This window comes from Leucopleurus acutus (genome assembly GCF_964270905.1).
Source record: "Leucopleurus acutus genome assembly, chromosome: 2".
Lineage (NCBI taxonomy): Eukaryota > Metazoa > Chordata > Mammalia > Artiodactyla > Delphinidae > Leucopleurus > Leucopleurus acutus.
The window spans coordinates 157,790,408-157,814,879 of NC_139143.1; the positions used below are offsets into that span (position 1 = coordinate 157,790,408).

General features: G+C 41.0%; 1 protein-coding gene across 2 annotated transcripts in view; it reads right to left on the reverse strand.

Moving 5' to 3' along the window:
* ST3GAL3 (ST3 beta-galactoside alpha-2,3-sialyltransferase 3) overlaps window positions 1–24,472 on the reverse strand; it is a 236,996-nt gene that overhangs the window by 124,062 nt on the left and 88,462 nt on the right. For both annotated transcript variants that reach the window (XM_082834380.1, XM_082834379.1), the window contains exon 3: window positions 3,784–3,831. In XM_082834380.1, the coding sequence (XP_082690506.1) occupies window positions 3,784–3,831 (48 nt within the window). The remainder of the gene's footprint in view (window positions 1–3,783; window positions 3,832–24,472) is intronic.

The window sequence follows — 24,472 nt, forward strand, 5'->3', positions numbered from 1 at the left end:
CTCTCCTTCTGGGACTCCAATGACACAGATGGTAAACCTTCCAGTATTGTCCCATAAGTCACTGAGACTTCGTTCAGCTTCTTTAATCTTTTCTCTTCGTTGTTCAGATTGGATAGTTTCTATTGCTTTATTTTCGAGTTTACTGATTCTTTCCTCTGTCATCTCCATTTTGTGATTGAGCCCATGCAGCAGAGTTTTTTCATTTTCCATTATCGTATCTTTTTTCTTGTATCTCCATTTGGTTTATATATACATATATGGTTCACGGGGTTATTTTTTTGGCTAACACATTCTATCTTTCCATTCATGTCAACAATGTTTACCCTTACTTTTGGGGGCATTTTTTTTTAACAGTTTACTTACTAGATTACCAGTTTGTTATGAAAGGATTCAACTCAGCAACAGCCAGATGGAAGAGGTGGGGAAAGGGGGCCAGGAGCTTCTTTATAAAAGCTACTTTAAAGTCTGTCAGATTATTACAACATCTGTGTCATCTCAGCATCGGCATCTATTTATTTATTTATTTATTGTTGGCTGTGTTGGGTCCTCATTGCCGCACACGGGCTTTCTCTAGTTATGGCGAGCAGGAGTTACTCTTCGTTGCGGTGCGCGGGCTTCTCATTGTGGTGGCTTCTCTCGTTGCAAAGCACAGGCTCTAGGTGCGTGGGCTTCAGTAGCTGTGGCACGTGAGCTCAGTAGTTGTGGCTTGCGGGCTCTAGAGTGCAGGCTCAGTAGTTGTGGTGCACGGGCTTAGTTGTTCTATGGCATGTGGGATCTTCCCGGACCAGGGCTCGAATCCATGTCCCCTGCCCTAGCAGGCGGATTCTTAACCACTGCGCCACCAAGGAAGCCCTGACATCGGCATCCTCTGATTGCCTCTCCCAGGCAAGTTCCGATTTTCCAAGTTCTTCATGTGATAATTAATTTTAGATTGTATCCTCTATATTTTGAATATTATGTCATGAAACTTTAGGTCTTATTTAAATTCAGTGGAGAATGTTGATATTTTTGTTTTACCAGACAATCAGGCAGATTGGATTTAGTTGGCAAGTTCTGACCAGCCTTCTTCTGAGTTGTGGTTTCAATGCCAGTTCCATTTTCAAAGCCTGTTCAGGTGTGTACCACCAAGTGTCCAGTCTGGGACTCAGGTGGTGGTCTATCCCTTAGTTGTTCTCAAAGTCTTTGGTGTGTTGGTTAGAATCAGATGCACACATGCACAGCTCAGGGCTAGCCCAGAAGTTCATACACAACTTTATGGAGTCATTTTCCTGAGCTCCTTCCTTTCTGCTCTCCTTGTACTTTCCAGTTCATTGGTCCTCCCCTTTTTGGTTCTCTGGCCAGAAATCTGGGGTTTTAGTTACACTTTCTGCCACACATTTCCTGAACTGTACCCAAATCTGGGACCAAGCAGCAGGAAGGCAGAGAGAGAAAAAAGCAACTGGATTTCACCCCACCCCCTTGGGATTACAGACAGGAAGATTTGATCAAAGAAGGTTTCCCTTCCTCAGTTTTAGGTGCTTGAAGGCCCCACTGCTGCTACTGGGCACTGCCACCACCACCACCGAGGGGCCTGCCTGGGGACTAGGGCATGAGAAAACAGAGAAAAACAACCCTCGGGATTTCCCATCCCTGTCTGAGCCTTAGAGCCCCTTTCCCAACCAGACTCTAGCCATAACCAGAGGTCTTCTGGAATTCTCTCCATTTGTGCCCTTATGTCCACTCTGTTTGTGCCCGGATTCTGGGCTGTCTCGAGTCCAGGACATGGGATACCAGAGGAAAAATGAGAAATTCACTGTCAGGGTGGCAGCACTTCTAATTCTAGTTTTCCCCCCAATCTGTCTACTACTATTTATATTTCAGAGTCTTCAAATAGCTGCTAAATGCATTCTGTCCAGGCCTTTAGCTGCATTCAATGACAGTGATAGATTCTTACACATGTATCTTATACATATACCCTGGTATATATATAAGTATCTATTTATGCAGGGAATATACCTAGGGGAGGAAATGCCAGGTCATGGGTATGTATATATTCAAATTTAGCTACACACTACCATAGTTTTTTTCCAAAGTGGTTGTAATCAGCTTACCCACTGACCAGTAGAGACTCAAAGTTTCCACCATATCACTTCCTCACCAACCTTGGAGTATCAAGCTTCTCAGGCTTTCCTATTTTGGTAGATGCGCAGTGGTATCTCACTGAAATGCTAATTTGCATTTCCCTAGGTAGTAATACAATCGAACACCTTTTCAGAGGGTTATTGGCCATTTGGATTCCTCTTTTGTGAAGTCCCTGTTGGGGCCTTTTGCCTTTTTCTATACTGGGTTATTTCTTTACTCACATTGATTTTTGTAGTCCTTTATTCTGGAAGCAAGCCCTTTGTTGGCTATTTGTGTTATAGATGTCTTTTTTCACTCCGCCTTTTCACTCTCTTAATGGTACCTTTTCATTAACAGAAGTCCTACTTTAATGTAATAAAGTTGATCAGTTTTTTCCTATGTGAATGGACGCAACTTTGCATCTACTTAAAAACTCTTTCTAAAGGCCCATTCTGTCTTAAAGCAACCTCTCCCATCTCAGCATTTCAATGCGGACACCTCAGGCATCAAAGTATGAGACAGCAAGATGACAAGGCAGACAGTGCAGGCTCCAGGGGTGGACAGATATGAGTGGCCCTGGACAGGGTACTTCAAGTCTTTGAGAATTAAGTTTCTTTACAAGTAAAGATGTACTATCCACCTTGCAAGATGTGTGTAAAGCACTTAGCATAGTGCTGGCACACAGTAGGCCCTCAGCAAACAGTGGCAGCTGCGATCATATTCTCTGATCAACCTTCCCCTTGTCCACATTGCTACAGTGGCCTGGAACCTCATTGCTGCTTTGTGAAACATCAATCTGTTGCAGTTAAGGACAGCAAAATGGGTTAATTGCCCTCAACAGGCCAGCAAAGTCTCCCTGTTACTCACAGGCGGCACCTAAGGTACGAGGACCACCGTCTTCAGCTAAAAATTAAGACCTGGTACATAGAGATGCTCTCCTCACGAGGTGAAGTCATTCTGGGGCTCCCACAGGGACACAATGGCAGCAAGCTGAAGAACCCAAGTATCTGCTCTTTCTGTTCGCTGCCAACAGCACAGTGCTGTGGGGCAGGCAGACTGCCTCCGACAGGGGAAAGCTGAGCTCCACTGAGCCTGCGTGATTTGTGTCAAAGCAGCGGGTGCGCCGATTTGTGTGTCCTGCACTGTTGACACAGGGGAGAGCAGGAGTACGTCGGCACATGTGCACAGTACAGTGCCCGTCCTGGAGGACGTGTGTATTTGAGTATACGGGGTGTGCATGTGAACACGCAACAGGGTGTATGTCCCTAGGAAGCTGTGATACTCTCACCAGCCTGGCATGCTGCTGGAGAGCCCTGATGGTTAGCTACTCCAGCGTGCCCAGAGCTTGGGGTCTCTCAACGCCCTCTGCCCCACTCTCTGAGACAGGATATGTGCACAGGAAACAGACACCTTTTCTGTGACGCTGGACCACCCTGAATAAGGAAGGGGCTGCAAACTCCTTGGTGCACAGTTCTAAAGCAACTGGAGAAGTCTTCTGGATGCTGTAGCCCACTGCTGCCTCCTAGACTGTGGGTCCCTAGAAATGCTTCTTGAGATTTTCCCACAATACTGAGATATTCCACTGCCCTCCCCAGACGCCCCCTCCCCCACCTCATTAGGTTCCACTTCAAAGGTGGCCAGCGCTGAATGCTGAAAGGATGATAGAAGGGAAGGGAGTGGTACCTGAGCCTAGTGTTTGTCCAGCGGAGTCAAAGGAAAGAACCACTGAATCTGCAACACAAGAGGACAAGTTCATTTCTTTCTCTTTCTTACAGTAAAAATAAAACAAAACAAAAACAAAAAAACAAGTTCCCACTGGCTTTGCCCAAACCCTCTCCCAAGGAAAAGTCAACTGGACTGGAACTCAGCTGCACAGACAACCTCCATTGGTCCGTCTCACCCATCCACTGGGCCAGGAGGCCCTGCCGAGCCCAGCCCAAGCCTCGTGCCACTGGGAGGAACATCTCAGGGCACAGATATGCCCCAAATTCTTCAGAGGCATTTCCTGCCGAATTAAGGGACACATTTACTTCTTTTTTGCTTCTCATAGTGAAAATAAAATTAAAACAAAGCAAAGGAAAACTTCCCTCCTGCATCTGGCTGAAGGCACTAACATTTCCCTTTGACTTGTTTTCTTTTCCTATTCATATGCTCAATGTTTATTATTTCTTCCCCCCAAAGGCATAAAGTGACTTACAGGAATTTACAGTACACACTGGAATTTTAAAAATGAAGAAGTCAAAGGAAGGAAAAATATTATATAGTCAGGGGAATGTTAGTGCACAAAATGCATGCCATGAGGACCTAAACAAACGCTACAGGTAGAATCAATGAGGCCTGAGCTCCCAAACAGCTGAAGAAAATGAGAAAATAAACCAGATTGAGTGCTCACAATACATACATTCATTCATTTATTCAGCTGTTCAGTAAATATTTACTGGGCATCTACTATGTGCAAGATACTATACTATGTCTTTGCGATCCAGATGAAAACAAAAAAAAGCATGGTCTCTACGCTCACGGATCTGTCATCAGTCTAAGAGAAAAAAAGTTACCCAACAAGTTATTCAACTAAAAACTGATTAAGTAAAAAAAGAAAAGAGGGCTTCCCTGGTGGCGCAGTGGTTGAGAGTCCGCCTGCCGATGCAGGGGACACGGGTTCTCGTGCCCCGGTCCGGGAAGATCCCACATGCCGCAGAGCGGCTGGGCCCGTGAGCCATGGCCGCTGAGCCTGCGCGTCTGGAGCCTGTGCTCCGCAACGGGAGAGGCCACAACAGTGAGAGGCCCGCGTACCGCAAAAAAAAAGAAAAGAAAATAGTGCTGAGGAAGTTTCTATTAGGAGGAGACCTAGTTTTGGAAGGGAGTGGGTGTTGGTTAGGGAAGTCTTCCCTAAAGAAGTGACACCTGAACTAAGAACGGAAGGATAAGTAAGGGTTAAACCCGACAAGAAGGAATGGGCATTCCAGGCAGAGAGGATGCTGTGTGTGGAGACCTGACGCAGGATGGGACAGGGCACCTCAGAGCAACCACAAGAGCAAAGCATACATAAAAGCAAATACCATACGGTGATTAGAAAGAAATTCCTCTTATGGGTCTTAATAAAGGGAGATCCTGCACGATGTTGAAGACTGTAACTTCTACAACATTTCTGTAATAAGTAATTGTGAATCTTTATGGCTGTTTCTTACAACAGGAGCAACACAAATGATGGCATAGGCCAACATACAGCTCAATGAAAGCAATTATAAGGGACACCAAGATAATATAAGGCCCAAAAGAACTCCAGACACCCCAGACTTCAAAGGGATCACATTCAAAAGGCTCGCTCATGGGACTTCCCTGGTGGTCCAGTGGTAAAGAATCCGCCTTCCAATGCAGGGGATGTGGGTTCGATCCCTGGTTGGGGAACTAAGATCCCACGTGCCGTGGGGCAACTAAGCCCGCACGCCACAACTACCGAGCCCACATGCTCTGGAGCCCGTGAGCCACAGCTAGAAAGAGAAAACTCGCATGCCACAACTAGAGAGAAGCCAGCGCGGTGCAATGAAGAGCCCATGCACTACAACCAAAGATCCCGCGTGCCGCAACGAAGATCCCACGTGCCACAACTAAGACCCGATGCAGCCAAAAATAAATAAGTAAAAATAAATAAAACCCATGTTCCCTTTAAAAAAAAAAAAGAAAAAAAAAAGGCTCACTCACTACAAAGGAATGCTAGCTGGCTGCATGAGGCCCAGCGTCTACACCACAGGCAGCATCCCACCTCAGCATGATCCTTCAGATCTCAGGTGTATGTCATTTTTTCTTATTGCACATGGAAATCTGACACAAGAGTTATCATAACTGTAAGTCATCTGTCTGCACTGCTAGACTGTAAGCTCTATAAAGGCAGACACTATATCTGCTTTATTCACTGCTATGTTACCAGCATAACACCTGGCAGGCAATAACTGTTTGCTGAAAGACAGTGCCTCAAGAAATGGATGGACTTCAACTCCTTCAGGTAATCCTTCATAATCCCTTTTTCTCATAATCAAGTGTTTATTAAGAACTGGGTAGCAGAGAGCTGCAGGATACAATTTTTTTTTTTTTTTTTTTTTTGCGGTACGCGGGTCTCTCACCGCTGTGGCCTCTCCCGTTGAGGAACACAGGCTCCGGACGCGCAGGCTCAGTGGCCATGGCTCACGGGCCCAGCCGCTCCGCGGCATATGGGATCTTCCCAGACCGGGACACGAACCCGTGTCCCCTGCATTGGCAGGCGGACTCTCGACCACTGCGCCACCAGGGAAGCCCTGCAGGATACAATTTTTGGTGAGTATCCAGAGGCAGATATTCTGTACTGCCAGTTAAGGGCAGATCCATATGCTTTGAAACCTACCAAGTAAAAGGTAAGGCTGACTTTTTTTTTCTTTCACAAAAATGTAGAAGCACAATTAGAACACTTGTCTAATCAGACAGGTGACCATCCTAACTTGTATGAGATACAATCAACATCTCTTACAAATTCTACTTCTTTATCAATGTTTCCTACATCTGTTTCCTCTCAATGTTACTGTGCCCTTTCAGAAGAGAAGGCCCTATTTTTCTCTCTTTTTAAAAGAGCTTTATTGAGGTATAATTTACATACTATAAAATTCACTCATTTTCAGTGTACAATTCAATGATTTTTAGAAAATTTACAGAGTTGTTTAACCATCAACATATGCAGCTTTAGAACATTTCTATCACCCAGAAGAGCCCAGGTGCCCAGTCATGCCCTGTTCCCACCTCCAGCCCCAGGCAACCACTAATTTACTTTCCGTCTCTGTAGATTTGCCTTTTGTGGACATCTGCCTATCCTTTTCTTGCTAGGACTGTTCTGATATGCCCCTTAACCACACGCCTACCTCCAGCTTAGCCCACTTCCATCATCCTTCATACTCTGCATGATTTTTCTAAAAAGTATACCTGACTACGTCTTTGCTCTTGATTAAAATGCTTCAGTGGCTTCCCGTAGCCTGTAAGATAAACTCCAAGCTCTGACCTTCAAGATCTTTACCATTTTGGCCTCATGCCTCATGCTCCAGATATGCCAAACAACTTCTATTTCTCCAAAGAGATATGTATCTTTGTGTCTTCAGACACCAAACATACTGTTTTCTCTGCCTGTTTGCATTAAAAACTCCCACTTTTCTATTAAGACCCAGGGCAATCATCCCCACTTCTTGAAGGCTTCTCTGATCAGTTCTGCCCCTTCTCTTTAGGCTGTCACTGCACTGCTATTATGGCATTTATTATACTGCATTATAATCCTTGTTTACTCGTCTTTTTCTCTCTTTAAACTGCAAGTTCCCTGAGGATAAGGATTGTCTGTTCATTTTGAGGCTTTGATGCCTAGGACAGTGACTGACACACAGAAGGTGGTCAATATGTTCACTAAACAAAGGAATAAACTAGTAAATGTCTTTGCTTTCTTTCAAAGGTGATGTTATCTGAGTGATATTTCACAAATTGGTGAGGGGAGAGATCCATCCTGCATAACAGATTCTCATTCAAGTCAACCTTGAAATGTCCTTATACCATGAAGCTTCAGACGTTCGAGCCTGGCCTCATCCTCGAAAGATAAAAGCATTCCCACAAAGCAGTGCAGGGGGAATAAGGAAAGGGCCCTAGGCGCTTTCTAGGTGAGAGATCACAGTCACCTGGATGAAGATTAGGAAAGCCTTTCTGAGGGGTTGACTGCCCAGATGAGCAACAATAAGAACAGCATCTCAAATTTTTATCACAGTTGACAAGTATTTTTCCAATTTCAATTTACTTTCTTTGTACTCACAAGCAGTCCTGAAATAATCTCCTTTAGAGTTTTCAATCTAAATGTAAAGAAAAAAGGCTACAAGTTAACTAAATGTGAACAACAGTTGTCTCTGGGTGAAAGAATTATAGATGATATTTATTCTCTGTATTTTTGAAAAATTTCCAGAGTGAACATGTAACTTGTATTTTCAGAAAAAAAAAAAAAAACAGTCAAAAAAGAACTCTCTAATCCAGCTCTAAGATTTTAACCTCTAACACACTGGTACCAATGCAAAAGGATGGAAGGTTCTTGATCTCCCTTCATTATTCACTGTACATGCTGAAAAGCTATTCAGCTTTTCCCTTTAGTTATACTGAGGTCATCGTTATACTTCATGACACTTAAATATACCTCAGCAACCTCAATTCCTAAATAGACTGGCTTTTAAAAAATTCGTTTCTTCTTCCTTCCTTCTCACAAGTATTATCAAGTGCCTATTATGTGCCAGGCCTGGTGCCAGATACTAGAGATATGGAGCTGAATAGGAGCTGGTCTTTGCCTTCCAGCCAAGGAAGCAGAGAGGTTAAGAGGCACTTAAAATAAAGTGTGATAATGGTGAGCAAGGGGCAAGCACCAAACAGATGACAGTCTTACTGGAAAGGAAAAGTTGGAGTTTTTGTAAATATTATTTCCAGTGGTAGTGGAATGCTCCCAAGAGCATGTGCCTTTAAACTGCAGAAGATGCAAGTGAGAGGGTAGAAACTCCAGGAGGAAGTTAGGGACATATATCGTGTTTTGTGTAAGTTTGGACGGATGTTGCTTTGAGCATTTAAGGCAGAGATGTGAGAATCAGTTCGGCCCTTCATCTTTTGTGTTTATTCTAAAGGATGTAAGATCATTTGAGTTATAAACCACTTTGACAGCTGAAGGGAAAATTCAGTGTTCAACAAATTGAGAAGTTTGTTTTGCAAGAAACGGAGCAAGAATATCCAGACTTCTCCCTCTCAGGCTAAGAGATATGTCATTTTTATTTCAAACATCCTGGGTTCCAGCTGTTCCTGGTTCCCAGGCCAGAGGCGGCCATGTGGGGTTCTATACAAGTGACCAAACAGAATTACAGACCAAAGCACAACAGAGCATTGCTGCACGTGACTCTGTTCAGTGAGGAAACCTAGAATTTACTGGAAACCTTTTATTATGGTCAGATGTTTCCTGTGTCTGGTTTCTGAAGCAGATAAAAAGAATATAAAGAGAGGATGAAGAATGAGGCTTAGTCTTTCCAGTCATTGGGGAGGCTTCCAAAAGTCAAATTATGCAGTGAACGAGTTACATTTTGGCTACTACCTCTCATGGTACACATTCAACACACATATTCTGCTAGCCACCATGTGTAAGCCCTAGAGACGTAAGAATGAATGAAAAAAATTATTCCCTGAAGTAGCTTGCAACCTAACAGGTAAAGTAAAAACACATATAAAACTAAGCATTCTACAGTTAACAATACTTTATTGTACACTTGAAATCTGCTAAGAGTAGATCTTAAATGTTCTTACCACACGCATACATGCAAAAAGGTAGCTGTGAGGTGATAGATGTGCTAACTAACCTTATTGCGGTAATCATTTCACAAGACATACGTTTGTCAAAGGATCACACTATACACCTTAAACTTACACATTATTATCTGTCAATTACATCTCAATAAAGCTGAGGGGGAAAGCTAAGTATAATATATGTATGGAAATAAGGGTAATGAGGGCGATACTTCATTGTTCATTAATTCAACATATTTATTAAGCAAGTACTATACACCAGACTTACGGATACAATAGTAAAGAAGAACGAGAATGCTCCTATTCTCAAGGAATTTATAGTTTAGTCAGGAAGACTGAAAAAAAGCAAGTAAACAAAAGAACAAAACTTCTGACAGTGATAAGTGGTTATGAAGAATATTCAATGATGTAATAGTGACCATGAGGGGAAGTATAGGCAATGCTGGGTTGGGTGTTTTGGGAAGGCTTCTCTGAGGAGGTGACGTATGGCTGAGACTGGGAGACAGGAGCCCGCCAAGAAAAGACCAAGGGAAAAAGAGTTCCAGGCTGAAGGAAAGCAAGTACAGTAATCTTGATACATTAAGGAACAGCGAGAAGGCCAGTGTTGCTGGAACACAGCACGAAAAACACAAGAGGGGTGGGAAATGAGGTCGGAGAGGAAGACAGGAGACAGATCCGTAGGAGGCCTTATGTAGGAGGCCATCGAGAGACGTCTGCACTGTATTTTTCAATAGCAGAGAGAAGCCCCTGCTTAAAACCCGGGAGTAACACGATCTGACTTATACTCTTAAACATAAACTTTCACTGCTATGCGGGAACCAAATTGACTGTTCTGGCAACAGAGTAAAAGGTAGATTAGAGGAGACAGACTGAAGGCCAGGAGACTGGTAGAAGAGATTGCAACATTCCAGATGAGAAGTGATGGCAGCCTGAACAAGGCAGTGACAACAGGAAAAAAAAAAAAAAAAGGATACTAATAATGTTTAAAAGGGAAAATTTACAGGACTAGTGACTTGTGGGACATGAGTAAGAGATTAAGAAGAAGAAGGATTATATCTACATTCTGGCCTTGGGCAAATGGATGCTGACCTTTGCTTAAGTGGGTGTGGCCTCCATCTAAACCACATAACCCTGCTTCTCCTCTGGTCAGACAGCTGGACCACAGGTGGGCACCTGACCCAAGAGAAGGCAATCCATAGGCAGATAGGTTCTGCCTTTGGAGTGTCTTTTGGAGACTTGACTTGGGATGCACAGAGAGTTGGGGCTGCTGGTAGGAGATACAAGCAGAAAAGCAAAGAAGAGCAGAGGCTAGGAGGCTATGGGTTGGACTTGATGCTGGGCCTTGGGGCCCATGTTAGTGGCAGAGCATCACAGTGAAGAGCCACAACGCTGCTGCTGAGGGCAACATGACACCTCAAAGAGCTGCCTTGGATCCAGAATATTCTTCCAGTGCCAGCCTCTGTGGCAGCCAGCTATCCCACGGATCATCTTTCCACGATGCCTTGGGGTTTAGCTCTTCCTCAGTTCCCTTGAGGCTTGGCCTATAATTGAGAGTTTCGTTTTTAAGTCTCCTGCTATCTTGGGGCTGTCTATAGTCTGAGTAAGTTCACCTCCTCTACCTTCCAGTCCTCATGCTTTAATACCCGGGAGCACTTTCTGCATTCCCAATGACCTGTTCCAAGCACGACTCACCCCAAGGGTCTAAATCTCAGGAGAAGTAGAAGGCCCTACTTGGACCTTGGGTCTAAGCTGTGTTCTCCAATCTAGCTTTATGAAAGAGCTCTCAACTCTGGGGATTTACTGGTCCATCAGCAAAACTGATACTTCCATAGCCATATGGTTACCTGTGTCTTGTTCTGCTTTCTCCACTGCTTAGATCCTGGGGGACTCTAACCCCTAGTCTGAGCCCCTCAATTTCTTCCCTCTCAACCCTAATCCCAAACAAACAAAACATGAGTAAATGAGATTCCTGAAGCTACATAGAGAAAAAAAGCCTGAGGACAGAAAACAAAACACAACCGTTGATTTAGAAGAATGTGGTATATGGAAGAGAAATCAGTGAAATAATCAGAGATAGGAGTAGCAGGACAGAGGAAGCCAGAGGAGGTAAGAATTGTTTATAAAAAGGAGTATCCAAATGTGGTAAAGAGGTGGAAGAAGCTGATGGATGAAAAGATGCTGCAGAATCGCTCACTGGGAGGGCATTTGTAACTTTAGTGGGAACGATTTCTGTACAGTGATCAGACTGCAGGGACTCAGTTGTGAATGGGTTAAGTGGAGGCTGTTGACTTAGTAGACTTATTTCAAGAAGTCTCTCCTTAGATTTATGTCATTCATTTAACTTACCAAACATATACAGAGTTCTTCGAAGCTCAAGAGACTAATCAAAAGATTAGACATGGTACCTGACATGAAGGAGTTTATGAACTATCAGGAGGATAATACAAAGATACAATTGAACTATATTACAGGTCTCTAGAAAAGGTGCTCCAGGAGTTAAGAGGCAAGAGGGAGAATTTTTTCTGGGAGAAGCTGGGAAGATATGGAGGAGACAGTATTTGAGCTGCTGTGAGATAACCTTTTGGGACAGGCTGTGCTGGTCGGGTGGGAACACTGAAGGAGAGGCTGAAGCATGGAAAGTGAGGGGTGCATGGTTTCAGGAAGGTAAAATCATACCTAACTAATATATTAGAGTTTCTTTCAGGAGGTAAAAATGCATGTGACTAAAAGGGAACTAGTCAATACAACCTGTTTAGACTTTCAAAAAAGGCTTTGACACATCAAAGACTATTTTTAACAAGTGAGTCACCACGAAATTGAGGAAGAAATTGCTATGTCATCAGGAGACAAAAGGCACTTAGCTGAGGAGCAGGGGCAGGACACCCCCTGGGGCATCAGCACCACAGGGAGACCAGGAAATCTGGGAGTAGCGAGATTTCCACTACCTACTGCCCTCTAGGAGGGTGGAGGGAAGGGGGAAAGGGTGGCACTGCTTCCAAACACCTGTTGGTGCAACAGAAGCTGGAATGAAAATGGTACTAGGCATGTGTTGAGACTGAGAGTGAGATGCTAGGATGAAGTTTGGAACTTTAGGGGCCTGGGAAAGTGTCAGTCATGGTGCCTTAGAAATAGGAAAGGGCTGGGTTTGGTGCAGGAGCCATTTGCTGAACACTGATTTAGATTACACATACACCTCACTCCCTTCCAAACCCCTCAAAATGACAGAAAAGGTCATTTGTTTGTTGTAAATTAGAAGTGCACAGGAACAAAGAGAACAGGAGACACCAGCAACAGAAGTTTTGGAAAGCAGATAAACAAGAAGAACTTACTCAGCAAAACCAGGAAAGGTGAATCCTATACTGGTAGTGGGGAAGGCTGAAATATGTCCTGAAATACACCACAGAACTCCCCAAAGGCTCAATTGCTGGCAGCACCAGGTACCACTAGAAGTAGGAGAGAAGACGATACTAAAAACAAGACACTACACTCTTAAGTATAGGCTGACAGCCAAGACCACAAGGCATTAGAGGAAAGTATCTAATATAAAGACAGAGACCAAAACAAATGAAAAATAAATGCCATGTGGAGGGACTTCCCTGGTGGTCCAGGGGGTAAGACTCCACACTCCCAATGCAGGGGGCCCGGGTTCGATCCCTGGTCAGGGAACTAAATCCTGCATGCCGCAACTGGAAAAAAATAAGAATCCCACATGCCACAACTAAGACCTGGTGCAGACAGATAAATAAATAAATATTTAAAAAATAATAATAAAATAAATGTAATGTGGAAAAAGAGAAAACACAAATAATGGTGAAAACTCTTTAAAAAATCATTAAAATCTTCAGAAAGAAAATATTTTATTCACAAAGTAGAATTCATTTTTTTAAAAAAGGTACACTCAGTGAATAAAAACAAAAAATAACTTTTGAAAATTAAAAACATAATAGCAGAATTAAAAAGGATTAAAAAGTAAGTTGAGGAAGTCTTTCAAAATGTAGTACAAAAGACAAAGATAGAAAATGGGAGACAAAAGTGTTTTTTTTTTTTTAAATTAGAGGATCAGTCTAGGAACCATCACAACTGAATTATGAAAGTTCTAGCAAAAGGAAAAAAAAATTTTAATAGAAGGGAGAAAATATTCAAAGAAATATTCCCCATAACTAAAGAACTTGAGTTTTGGGGCCTGAAAGGGCCCTCTGAGTGTACCGCACAAGATGAAAATAGTCCTCCAACAAATGCATCATCATGAAATTTCAGAACACTCAAATTTCCAGAGAGAAAAACAACAAAGAGGTTTTTATACAAATAATTTAAAAAAATCAGAGTGGCTTCAGAACTCTTAATAGGAACGCTGAAAGCCTAAAATACAGTGGAGCAGTATCTTCAAAATTCTGAGGGAAAATAATTTACAACCAAGAATTCTATACCCAGCCAGACTATCAATTAAATATGAGATTAGAATAAAGACACTTTTATACAGGTAATGTCTCAGAAATTCACTTCTCATGCATCCTTCCTAGGATATTATTAGAGGATGTGTTCCAGTAAATGAAGAAGAAAATGAAAAAAACATGGGATCCAGGAAATGAGATATACCAAAAGAGAAGGATGGTGATGGGAGACTCTAAGACCATAGTTGGGCAGCAGGGATAGAGAGGAAACAGTCCAGAGCAGTGCATGTCAGAAGGTTCCTAGAGAGATTTCTTCAAGCAAATGAAACTGATAGACTAATGTGTTTGAACATATGGAGAGCAGATTTATACAACTGGGGAAGAGTATAGAGTTAAATTAGTGGTCAATACATAGAAAACTAAGCAAAATAAAAAGCAAGACTGTTATTGACTTCAGGAAAAATAAAATGTGCAGTGAAAAAACAGTAATCATGGTATCTATGAATAGCATTTTCATGGCCATAATATACAGACTGAATGTTGTTCTAACTATATTAGGAGAATGGGAGGATGGACTTAGTATCTGTGGTGGAGGAGCAGTGAGTGTGATAGAGTACTAAGTACCAAATCTTCAGCTTCCATTAGAGAAAGTCAATAGGTAATACTCAAAACAGAAATATCAAGAATGAATCAACTATACTTTGATAAAATAAATGTTTAAAAATTAACATTTAAAAAAGAAATATCAAGAATAGCAATATAACCATGTTATTTAGAGATCTGGAGGTAAATATCAAACAAATTAGTTAAAAGAGTTGAAAACAAACGCCTCTTGGAGGCAGGAAATCAAGTAGTAGTGGTAATGGGGGAGTGCTTTTCTTGTTCATTTTTGTTGGTAACAAGTCTTGCAGAATTGTCTTTTTGAACTATGCACATGTATAACTTTAATAAGAACAAACACTAAATTGACTTGCACAAGATTACACAGCCTACATTGGTAGGGCCGGAGCTTCAAATTTAGTCCATCTGGTTCTCTAACTTATATATCTACCAACAGGGTCAATGAAGAGTCTATTAGAAACCTAGAAGACTCATATTTGATTATAACCTATTTAATGCTTTACTAAGTACTATCTTATATTATTTTGTGATTACATTATCTAAATATGATCTATCAAAAATAATTAGTCTAGAATAAAAGATAGTTAAAAGATAAAACAATCAAATGTGAGGACCTTGCTTGGACCCAGATTTTTAGAAAAACCCAACTGTGGAAATGCATATTTAAGATAATTAGTGATATTTGAATATGAACTGGGTATTAGAAAATACTAAGGAATTATAGTTAATGTGAGATAATAACATAATGGCTATTTTTTTTAAGTTCTTTACTGTTAGAGATGATACTGAAATGTTTATGGGTAAAATGACTTGATGTCTGGGATTTGCTTTATGACCCAGTTAATTTTTTAAATCCAAATAATAAAAAAAAGATATGAATCTCCACGAGAGCAGGGCCTGCAATATTCACATGTGCCAGAGACCTTTGGACAGGATGAGACTATTAAGTCATTTGCCATATAACATTCTTTCCTTCATCTGGAAAAAGATGTACTTGATAGGCTACCATCAAGAGTACGGTGCCATTCCATTCTCAAGAGATAACTTAGTTAAGACAAAGGGAAGGAATAAGATGAAAAGTTGCTCAATAAAGTTTTTATATTTTGCCATGAAAAAAACTGTATACCTATTACTTTGTATTATTTCTATTTAAAAAGAAAAGATATGTACCTCTCAGTACCACAATTGGGAAATGAAAAGTAATTGGTTGACATCACTGTCATTCATCTTAAGTACTAAGAGTGGAAGGCATGGGGAGAAATGGAATACACTACTAATGGGAATGTAAAATGGTAAAGCAGCTTTGGGAAACAGCCTGGGAGTTCCTCAATAGGTCAAATATAGAGTTACCATATGACTCAGCAATTCTACTGCTAGGTATACATATACCCAAGAGAAATGAAAATTTTATGTCCACACAAAAGCCTGAACATGAATGTTTACAGCAGTATTATTCACAATAGCCAAAAAGTGGAAGCAACCTAAATGTCCACCAACTGATGAATGAATTGTGGAATTAAAGAAACCTCAGCTAAAACTGGAGTCAAGACAAGCCTGTAGGGGGAGCTCTCACACCCTGCCATGCATCCTCAACTATTCCAAATGGTAAGAGACCACACCAGCTCTCCAACAGAAAGGTGCCTCTACTATCCAGAAGGAAGAAGAAAACTTCTCTCCACCCCATGACAGCCCAGACAATAAGAGACTGTAGCAGTCCGACCAATGAGAAGCCTCTATGCTCTGGACTCCCAGCTTCCTCCAATGGACTCTCTGGTTATCACAGCCCCACACCCCCAACTCCACCCTTTTCCCTATAAAAGCAAGTTCCCCTTCCTTGTTCTCTGGATTTGCCTATGGTTTACCATAGCTTGCATTTCCCAAATAGCAATTCCTCTGGTACTCCCGAATAAATTCACTTTTGCTGGTAAAATAACTGGCTATTATATTATTAAAGTTGACATATTTGGTGTCACAAGTGGGGTCCAAAGGAGGCAAACCCCGAGAGATGATGGCTCATGGAATCAAGTGAGGTACCTGCACTGAGCCCCTTGTGTTTATCGCTTCAGCGAGTTGCTGCCTGCTTTCAATATGGGGAGTCTTCTCTCGCATTCCAAGCTCCGCTCTTCCGCGTTCTGAGCTCTCCAACTTTATTCAGGATCTGGAAAGGCTTTGTCCTCTACGGGAGAAGTTTCGGCCTTTCTGGTTCAAGGCTTTGTCCTTGGTGAGTACTCAAGTTGTTTTCTGGAGCATGCGGTAGCTAGGTTCTCTTTTGGAGATTGAGCTAACTGGGAACTGAGTTTGTTTTATTCCTTTTGGAATCTGGGCTGAGACTCTATCAACTTACGTGGGTTTCTGGGAGAACTTAGGGAAATGGGATTCCAGTCATCTAAATGTTCTGAAGGCAGCCCTCCTTTGGGGACTCTGGCCAGTTCCTGTTTAAAAACTGTGTACACCCTTTATGTGCATTTTTAACTAAGTGGGCCAAACTAAAAGTAATCAGGAATTACAGTGGCCATTGTGGAGAACTTTCAATCTCCCCAAATTCATTTTTCTTAAGATTAAATTGGAGGACCACAGTTCTAAAATTGCCCCTTTGCAAGATTCTGTTTCTAAATTGGCCAAAACAACCAAAAAGCAAACAAACAAAAAAACCTAAAAAAGAACAAAATGTCTTCCAAAGCCTCAAACTCCTTGTGTCCCCCTCCCCCAGATTCTTTGTCTTGGGCACCATCTTGTGTGTCTTCTCTGCCTGCTCTCAGACTCTTGCTCTGGCAGCCATCTTGCGCCCAGGCCCTGCCCCCAATGTCATCTTCCTCTCTCCTCTGCAAAAACCTGCCCCTTTAAAAATAAGGCCCTCTGAGGATCCAAATGCTAAACCCCTAATTACTGTTTCTAAGACAACTGGAGCAAATAAACAACTAAAAGGAAAGACTTAAACAGCAATAGTCCTAGATTTTTGAAAACAGACAAATAGACTGCAAAACTCCTAGGAGGAAATTTGCTTTCTGTATCTGTTTGGTGAAGCTTTTCGGTAAGTCACCTAGCCTGGTCAAAGGGTAAAACCTTTAAGTCCATCTTAAGGGGCAACCTTAAAAGAGAGAATTCCAAGCCACTCAGGAGACAACAGACTGCATTCTTTGACGGATATGCAGAAGTTTCTAAAAGACAATTTGACTCCAAAAACAGCTCTAAAAGGATCCTTACAGTATGCCAGAAACACACCTTGGATCAAACTATTCTTCTTAGTTCTGTATTATTGTACCTGAGAAATGGCTAACATTTTAAATAAAACTATAAGGTCCCTGTCTGCATCTGTCTGTGCACTCATGTGTATCTATATATGTATGTATATATGCGTGGTACTTTTTTTTTTCTACCTCTGGATGGTATTGCTAAAATTAATTTGTAAAAGAGCCTTATTTAATTGGCTTAGAAACAAACACACACTTAAATGAATTAAAATATAACGTAAACTGGCCCAGGTGCTTTTTGGGTTTACATGATCTAGTTTTGAAAGCTAGTTTGGGGTTATTGGTTTAATTAAAACAGGCATGGCTTTGGAGTTACCAGTGCTGAAAATAATGCAGGCATACAACTTTTATTCTACCTGGGTTTATTGGTCAGCTAAGTTCATGTTATCTTTGCTACAAAGTTTATCAGCAAGAAAAATACGTGCGTGGTATGATAAAATTTTTCATGAGTGTCGAAAACAAGTGAATTGAAAGGATGTGGATGAGATACAAGTTTCTAGGTAAACCTTTTAAATAGCTTCCCCAAATCTTTTTGGCATCCTGAAACCTTACAGTTTTGCTAAGTTAAATTAAATAATAGGTAGTCATTAAATATCTAGATCATTTCCAAATAAGATAAAATACTGAAATATTACTTAAAATAGGTTCATCTACTTTTGGCTTCCTTTACAAAGGGACTAAAGATATTTGGGTCTACTGGTAAACATACCACATTGGAAAATTTCCTATGAGGAAAATATGCTTTTAGGAATTATGAAAGGTACTCATAAATTTGTAACAGACCACTCATAACTGTTTAAAGCTACCAGAAATAATAAGGGGAAACAACTATGTATGCAAGAAAAGTAAGATATGTGTTTTTGCTAAGAAAAGGTAGAAGAATGGAAATGCATTCTATTGAGGGAAAAGAAAATAATTTTGTCCTAAAGTGAGGCTTACTATTTCAGAATAGGAAAGAGGAAAAACAGCTGAATGGAAATAGTAAGTTGTAGAAGATTTATGGAAAAAAATTTTTTGAAAAAAATTTTATGTGTGGTCAAGCTGGCTAAGTTAAAATGAATTTATTTAAAAATGAGTTTAATGTAAAAAAAAATCTAAAAATAAAAAGGGACTTCCCTGGCAGTCCAGTATTTAAGACTTCACCTTCCAATGCAGGGGATGTGGGTTCCATCCCTGGTCGGGGAGCTAAGATCCCACATCCTGGGGGACAAAAAACCAAAACATAAAACAGAAGCAATACTGCAACAAATTCAATAAAGACTTTAAAAACGGTCCACATCCAAAAAAAAAAAATCTAAAAAATGAGTTTAATGTCAAAATACACTAGTCCAAAACAAATTTTGTTTTTAATCTCTTAAAAGGACAATGTTTTATTGGACTATTGGCCTGTTCCTAATAAGAGATTGTGAAAAAGGGTTTTCCTATCCTTTAAGTAATTTCCTTAGAAAACAAAGATTTGTGTTTTACCAAAATTCTTTTCTATGCTTCATGTTGTCTTAATCTGGTCTCTGATTACTCAAGAAAACAGAATCTTCTCAATATTAAAAGAGCTAAGTTTTGCCTACAACTATGTAACCTTTTGTATTTGCCTTTGAAATGTGTTACTTATTGTTACTTTGATCAAATAGATAATTAAATATCATTTCATAATAATCTATGATCCTGTTTGATCAAATGTCCAAAACCTTTTGATATTTTTTACAAACTTCCCCCAAACCGAGTTCTAAATGAAGTCTTTCTGACCTTGAACTAACTCTGGGACCTTCCACAGGCCCCTGGAAAATCTCAAAGAATTTGTCTCTCACCTGGTAAAATGTTAAGCTAATCAGGTTTATTTGATATGTTAAATTTTATCAGACATTTGTCAAATAAGAAGGTTTACTAAACGTTTTTACCTTTTATTTGTAATAGGTATATGTTAATAAAAGTGTTCCAAAAATTGTATGAAATTCCTGAAATTCTAAGATGTCCTGATTACAATGTTATGAGTCATAATTTAAAATGTATGTCATGGAAGGTAAGAGAACCCTTTGTCAATCCCACTATAATGAACTCTCATCAGATATTTAATAATGGGCATTTTCAAGTCTTTCTGTCAGTTATAGGCAGTTACTGCTTTACTTTAATGCTTTTGCAAATATGTTTCTTCTTTAAAGAGATTCATCTAAAAAGCTCTGACAGGTACTCTGGAAGAAGGGTTTTTGATAACTTTAAGATCATAAGACTGAACTGGGTAAGGATTTCTAAAACTAATGGAAAACCAATTGCTTTAATGTTTTGTTTTCCAGGTGTAAAGAGACCCTTTTTCTCCTCTCCTTTAAGCTATCTATAACTCACAGCAATTTGGTAAAGTGTACGTTCGCAACAATGATTGAAGCATTTATCTTTTTCTCCCTACCTGGTTCCCCAAGAGTTCTGAAACTTATTAAATATTCTTGTTTTTCATGACAATGTATGTATCTGCATAGCTTCAATGGGAGTCTGTTCTCCTAGTAACAGGATGCCCATTGCACTTGGCTCCTGCTCCTTTCAATCCACAACTGATACAGACATACTTCTATACTGTAAAAGCCTAATTACATCTATTAAAAATAACCATGCCCTAGTAGAGCCCCCTTTTTGCAGCACATTACCAGAAGACAAAGACCGCAAACATCACACTCCACAACCTGGAGATTTTGTGTACTGGAAGAGGTACCTTCAAAAGAACTCTCTCCAGCCTCACTGGAAGGGCCCCTATCAGGTACTGCTAACTAACCCTTGTAAAACTCCAAGGAGTAGACTCCTGGATCCACACGTCACACTTAAAGAAGGCACTGAACCCCAAATGGACCATCTGGCGACCTGAAGATAAAGCTCACTAGGACCTGAAGCAGTATATCTGAGGCTGACAGCTTTCCCAAGATGTCTGAACCAAGCCTGTGTACCTTCTTTCAATACTGTCCCTCACCTTTTCTCCCTCCCTTCCACTGAAGGACAATGCCCTTGTTTTTATTTTCCAATCCCTTGTAAAAGGGGGAAGCCTCTCTGATTCCTGGATTTGCCATCGGAAACATCAGTCCATCCAAGATAGCAATGACCCTTTTGTTCACCTTATAAGTAATTTCACTGGGGTTCCAAATGCTGTTGTCTGTCCCAATTGTTTCATGGGCCCATTTTATAGAGTCAGTGTGCTAAGCCTGCCTAAACTTACTCCCTGCTTCAATTTTTTGTTGTTGTTGGCTGCATTGGGCCTTCGTTGCCGTGCGCAGGCTTTCTCTAGTTGCGGCGAGCAGGGGCTACACTTCGTTGCGGTGTATGGGCTTATCATTGTGGTGGCTTCTCTTGTTGCAGAGCACCGGCCCTAGAGCGCCCGGGCTTCAGTAGTTGCAGTGCATGGGCTTCAGTAGTTGTGGCTCACAGGCTCTAGAGCATAGGCTCAGTAGTTGTGGCACACGGGCTTAGTTGCCCCGCGGCATGTGGGATCTTCCCGGACCAGGGATTGAACCCATGTCCCCTGCATTGGCAGGTGGATTCTTAACCACTGTGCCACCAGGGAGTCCCCCTGCTTCCATTTGACCCAACCTTGGAATGGGAAAACAAGATCTTTTAAATATTTGTATGAAAGGTTCTATGGAGTTGCCAGTGTAAGTCGCATCATTTGTAAACTTGCTGACACATCTATATGTCTAGGTAACCTCTTGGTGTGTAACAACCTAATGTGTGAGCCTTGGTTAAGTAATGCTAACACCTCTGTGCCAACAAATGACTCCATAGATGCTATCATTTATGTAGGGGCCTTATATCGCCTGGTTACACCTTCATATGTAGAAGTTTTGGGAATGCTTTTATGCTTGGGCAACTCATTGCCTTGATAGCTGGAGAATACAAGGACAGTGTACCCTTGCCATATATATATATGTATATATATATATATACATACATATATATATGTATATATATATGTGTGTGTATATATATATATATATATATATATGTATATATACACTTTTTTTTTTGGCTGCTCAGGTGCGAGGGCTTCAGTAGTTGTGGCTTGCCAGCTCTAGAGCGCAGGCTCAGCAGTTGTGGCTCACGGGCTCAGCTGCTCCGTGGCATGTGGGATCTTCCCGGACCAGGGCTTGAACCCGTGTCCCCTGCATTGGCAGGCCGATTCTCAACCACTGCACCACCAGAGAAGCCCTACCCTTGCTAATATTCACTGTCTTGTTCTCCCTACATAATCAAACAGAAGCCTCTCATTGGTCCATCCCATTAAACCTTTACAACCACTTTAAGCGAGAACGTCCAGGAGGCATTCAAGATTCTGGTTTTGCCTCTGTAGGGAGAGCTTTCTTCCGATGGATCAGAGTGAGCACCAATGAACAAATAATCAGGAACCTCTCCCTGACATTAGGAGTTAGCTGACTCCATAACCAACACAGTTTCAGCTGTGCAGTGTTCACCTATCTCATTGGCCAAAGTGGTTTTGGATCACCACACAGCCCTTGATTACTTACTTGCTGAACAAGGAGGCATCTGTGCAATAGCAAACACCTCTTGTTAAATGTGGGTAAATGCCTCTGGGGAAGTAAAGACCCAATTACATAAAATTAAAGAGCAAGCACACTGGTTACAGCCAATTTCACCTGACAACCCACCGTCTTTTGATGTATTCAACTGGCCATCTTTGGGTCTGGGTTCCTGGTTTAGAACCACCTTGCAAACTGGATTTGTGAAGCTGTTTTAAATTCTGCTGTATACACTTGCTAAGTTCTGCATCTGTTACTTCTCAAATCTTTATAAAAATGACCTGCCTAATCAGATGATGCTAGCTCAGTTCTTCAGGATAATTTATAGCACTTACAACCTTGAGTAAATATGGACTCTTAACAAGAAATTCCTGAGAGTTACTCAAATGTGCCCTCATGAGGTTTCTAATTTGAGTATTTTCCCTTTGACATGGAATATGACAACCAGGGAAGGTCTGAGGGACAAACTACTACATGTGGAGATCCTGACTCTTGATCAGCAATGCTTTCAAGGACAGAGCTTAAGCAAAAGGTGGAAATATGGAATTAAAGAAACCTCAGCTAAAATTGGAGTCAGGACAGGCCTGTAGGAAGAGCTCTCACACCCTACCAGGTACCATCAATTACTCCAAACAGGAAGAGATGTGCCAGCTCTCCAACCGAAAGGTGGCTCTACTATACTATCCAGAAGGAGGTAGAAAACTTCTCTCCACCCCAGGACAGCCCAGCCAATCAGAGACTGTAGCAGTCCAACCAATAAGAAGCCTCTATACTCTGGACTCCCAGCTTCCTCCAGTGGACTCTCTGGTTATCACAGCCCCTCCCAAATCCCATTCTTTTCCCTATAAAAGCAAGTTCCCCTTCCTTGTTTTCTGAATTTACCTATGGTTCACCATAGCTTACATTTCTTGAATTGCAAGTCCTCTTCTATTCCCATATAAACTCACTTTTGCCGGTAAAATAACTGGCTATTAAATTATTAAAGTTGGCAGGATAAATAAAATGTGGTATATCCACAATGGAATATTACTTCATCATGAAAAAGAATGAAGTATTGATACATGCTTCAGCATGGATGAATCCTGAACGCAAAGTGAAAGAAGCCAGTCACAAAAGTCCACACAATGTATGATTCTATTTATATAAAATGTCCAGGACAGGCAAATCTACAGTAATAGAAAGTAGATTTGTGGCTGCCTAGGGCTGGAGGTGGTTAGGGGAAAACAGAGCACAACTGCAAATGGGTACAGGCTTTCTTTCTGGGGTAATGAAAATGTTCTAAAATTAATTGTGATGTTTGCAGACTGTGTGAATATACTTAAAAACCATTGAATTGTATACTTTGAATGGAAGAATTATATGGTATGTAAATTATATTTTAAGAAAGCTGTTACCTTAAAAAATAAAAAGGAGTGGAAGGCAGTTCACCTCATCTCTAGGGAAACATAAACCTCTGTGGTCATAGAGGTTGGCCATGGACAAATCTCATTTGTCTGCCACTCATAAAACAGAGGGAACTTTACTGTTTGGATTTTATTTTTTAAATGAAAGCAAGAAAGAAACCTCACCAGCAGAGGGCTAAGAAATCAGTGAAAGTAATAATTATTTATCACTTTATATTGAGGAGAAAATAAAAAGGACTTGGTTTAAACAACAACAAACAAACAAAATACCTTTTCTGGTTTCTGTCCTTAGTATTCTGAATCTTTTATTCAGCAACTTAAAAAATTTTTTTTAATTTAGGGCTGGGCAAGAAGGAAGTTTTGCCTAATTGTTGGCTTAGAATTCTCCTATACCTATACTTCTGTGTCCCCTCAAGCAGATGTTGCAAATTGGAGGCTCACATACGTGCTATGTTTAGTCCACAAAGTGTGAAAAGTTTTAAATTTATTACATTCATAAGTCAAGAGATTTCACAAAAAAATGTAGACTTCCAGCTTCTCTTGAAAAATGGGCAGATTCTGGCAATAGAGGAGAGTGCTTCTTTATTCAGCAAGGGTAACAAATTATCTTTATAAACTGATATCCAAAGTACTCAAGGAATAAGTTCTGGTCCTCACTCTAAAACTAGGGAAGAAAACATAAAAGAATCAGGCAGACAGGGACTGAACATAATCAGAAGCATAGCATGGAGATGTAGGAAAAAACATCTTTAGAGCTACACTTTGAGGTAACATCTCAAAGAGATAGTCTTCCTACCATTCCCTCTCACAGTATTTCTACACTACAGATTTTTAGAAGCCTGTATTTTAGAATATCCACAGGACGCTTGGTT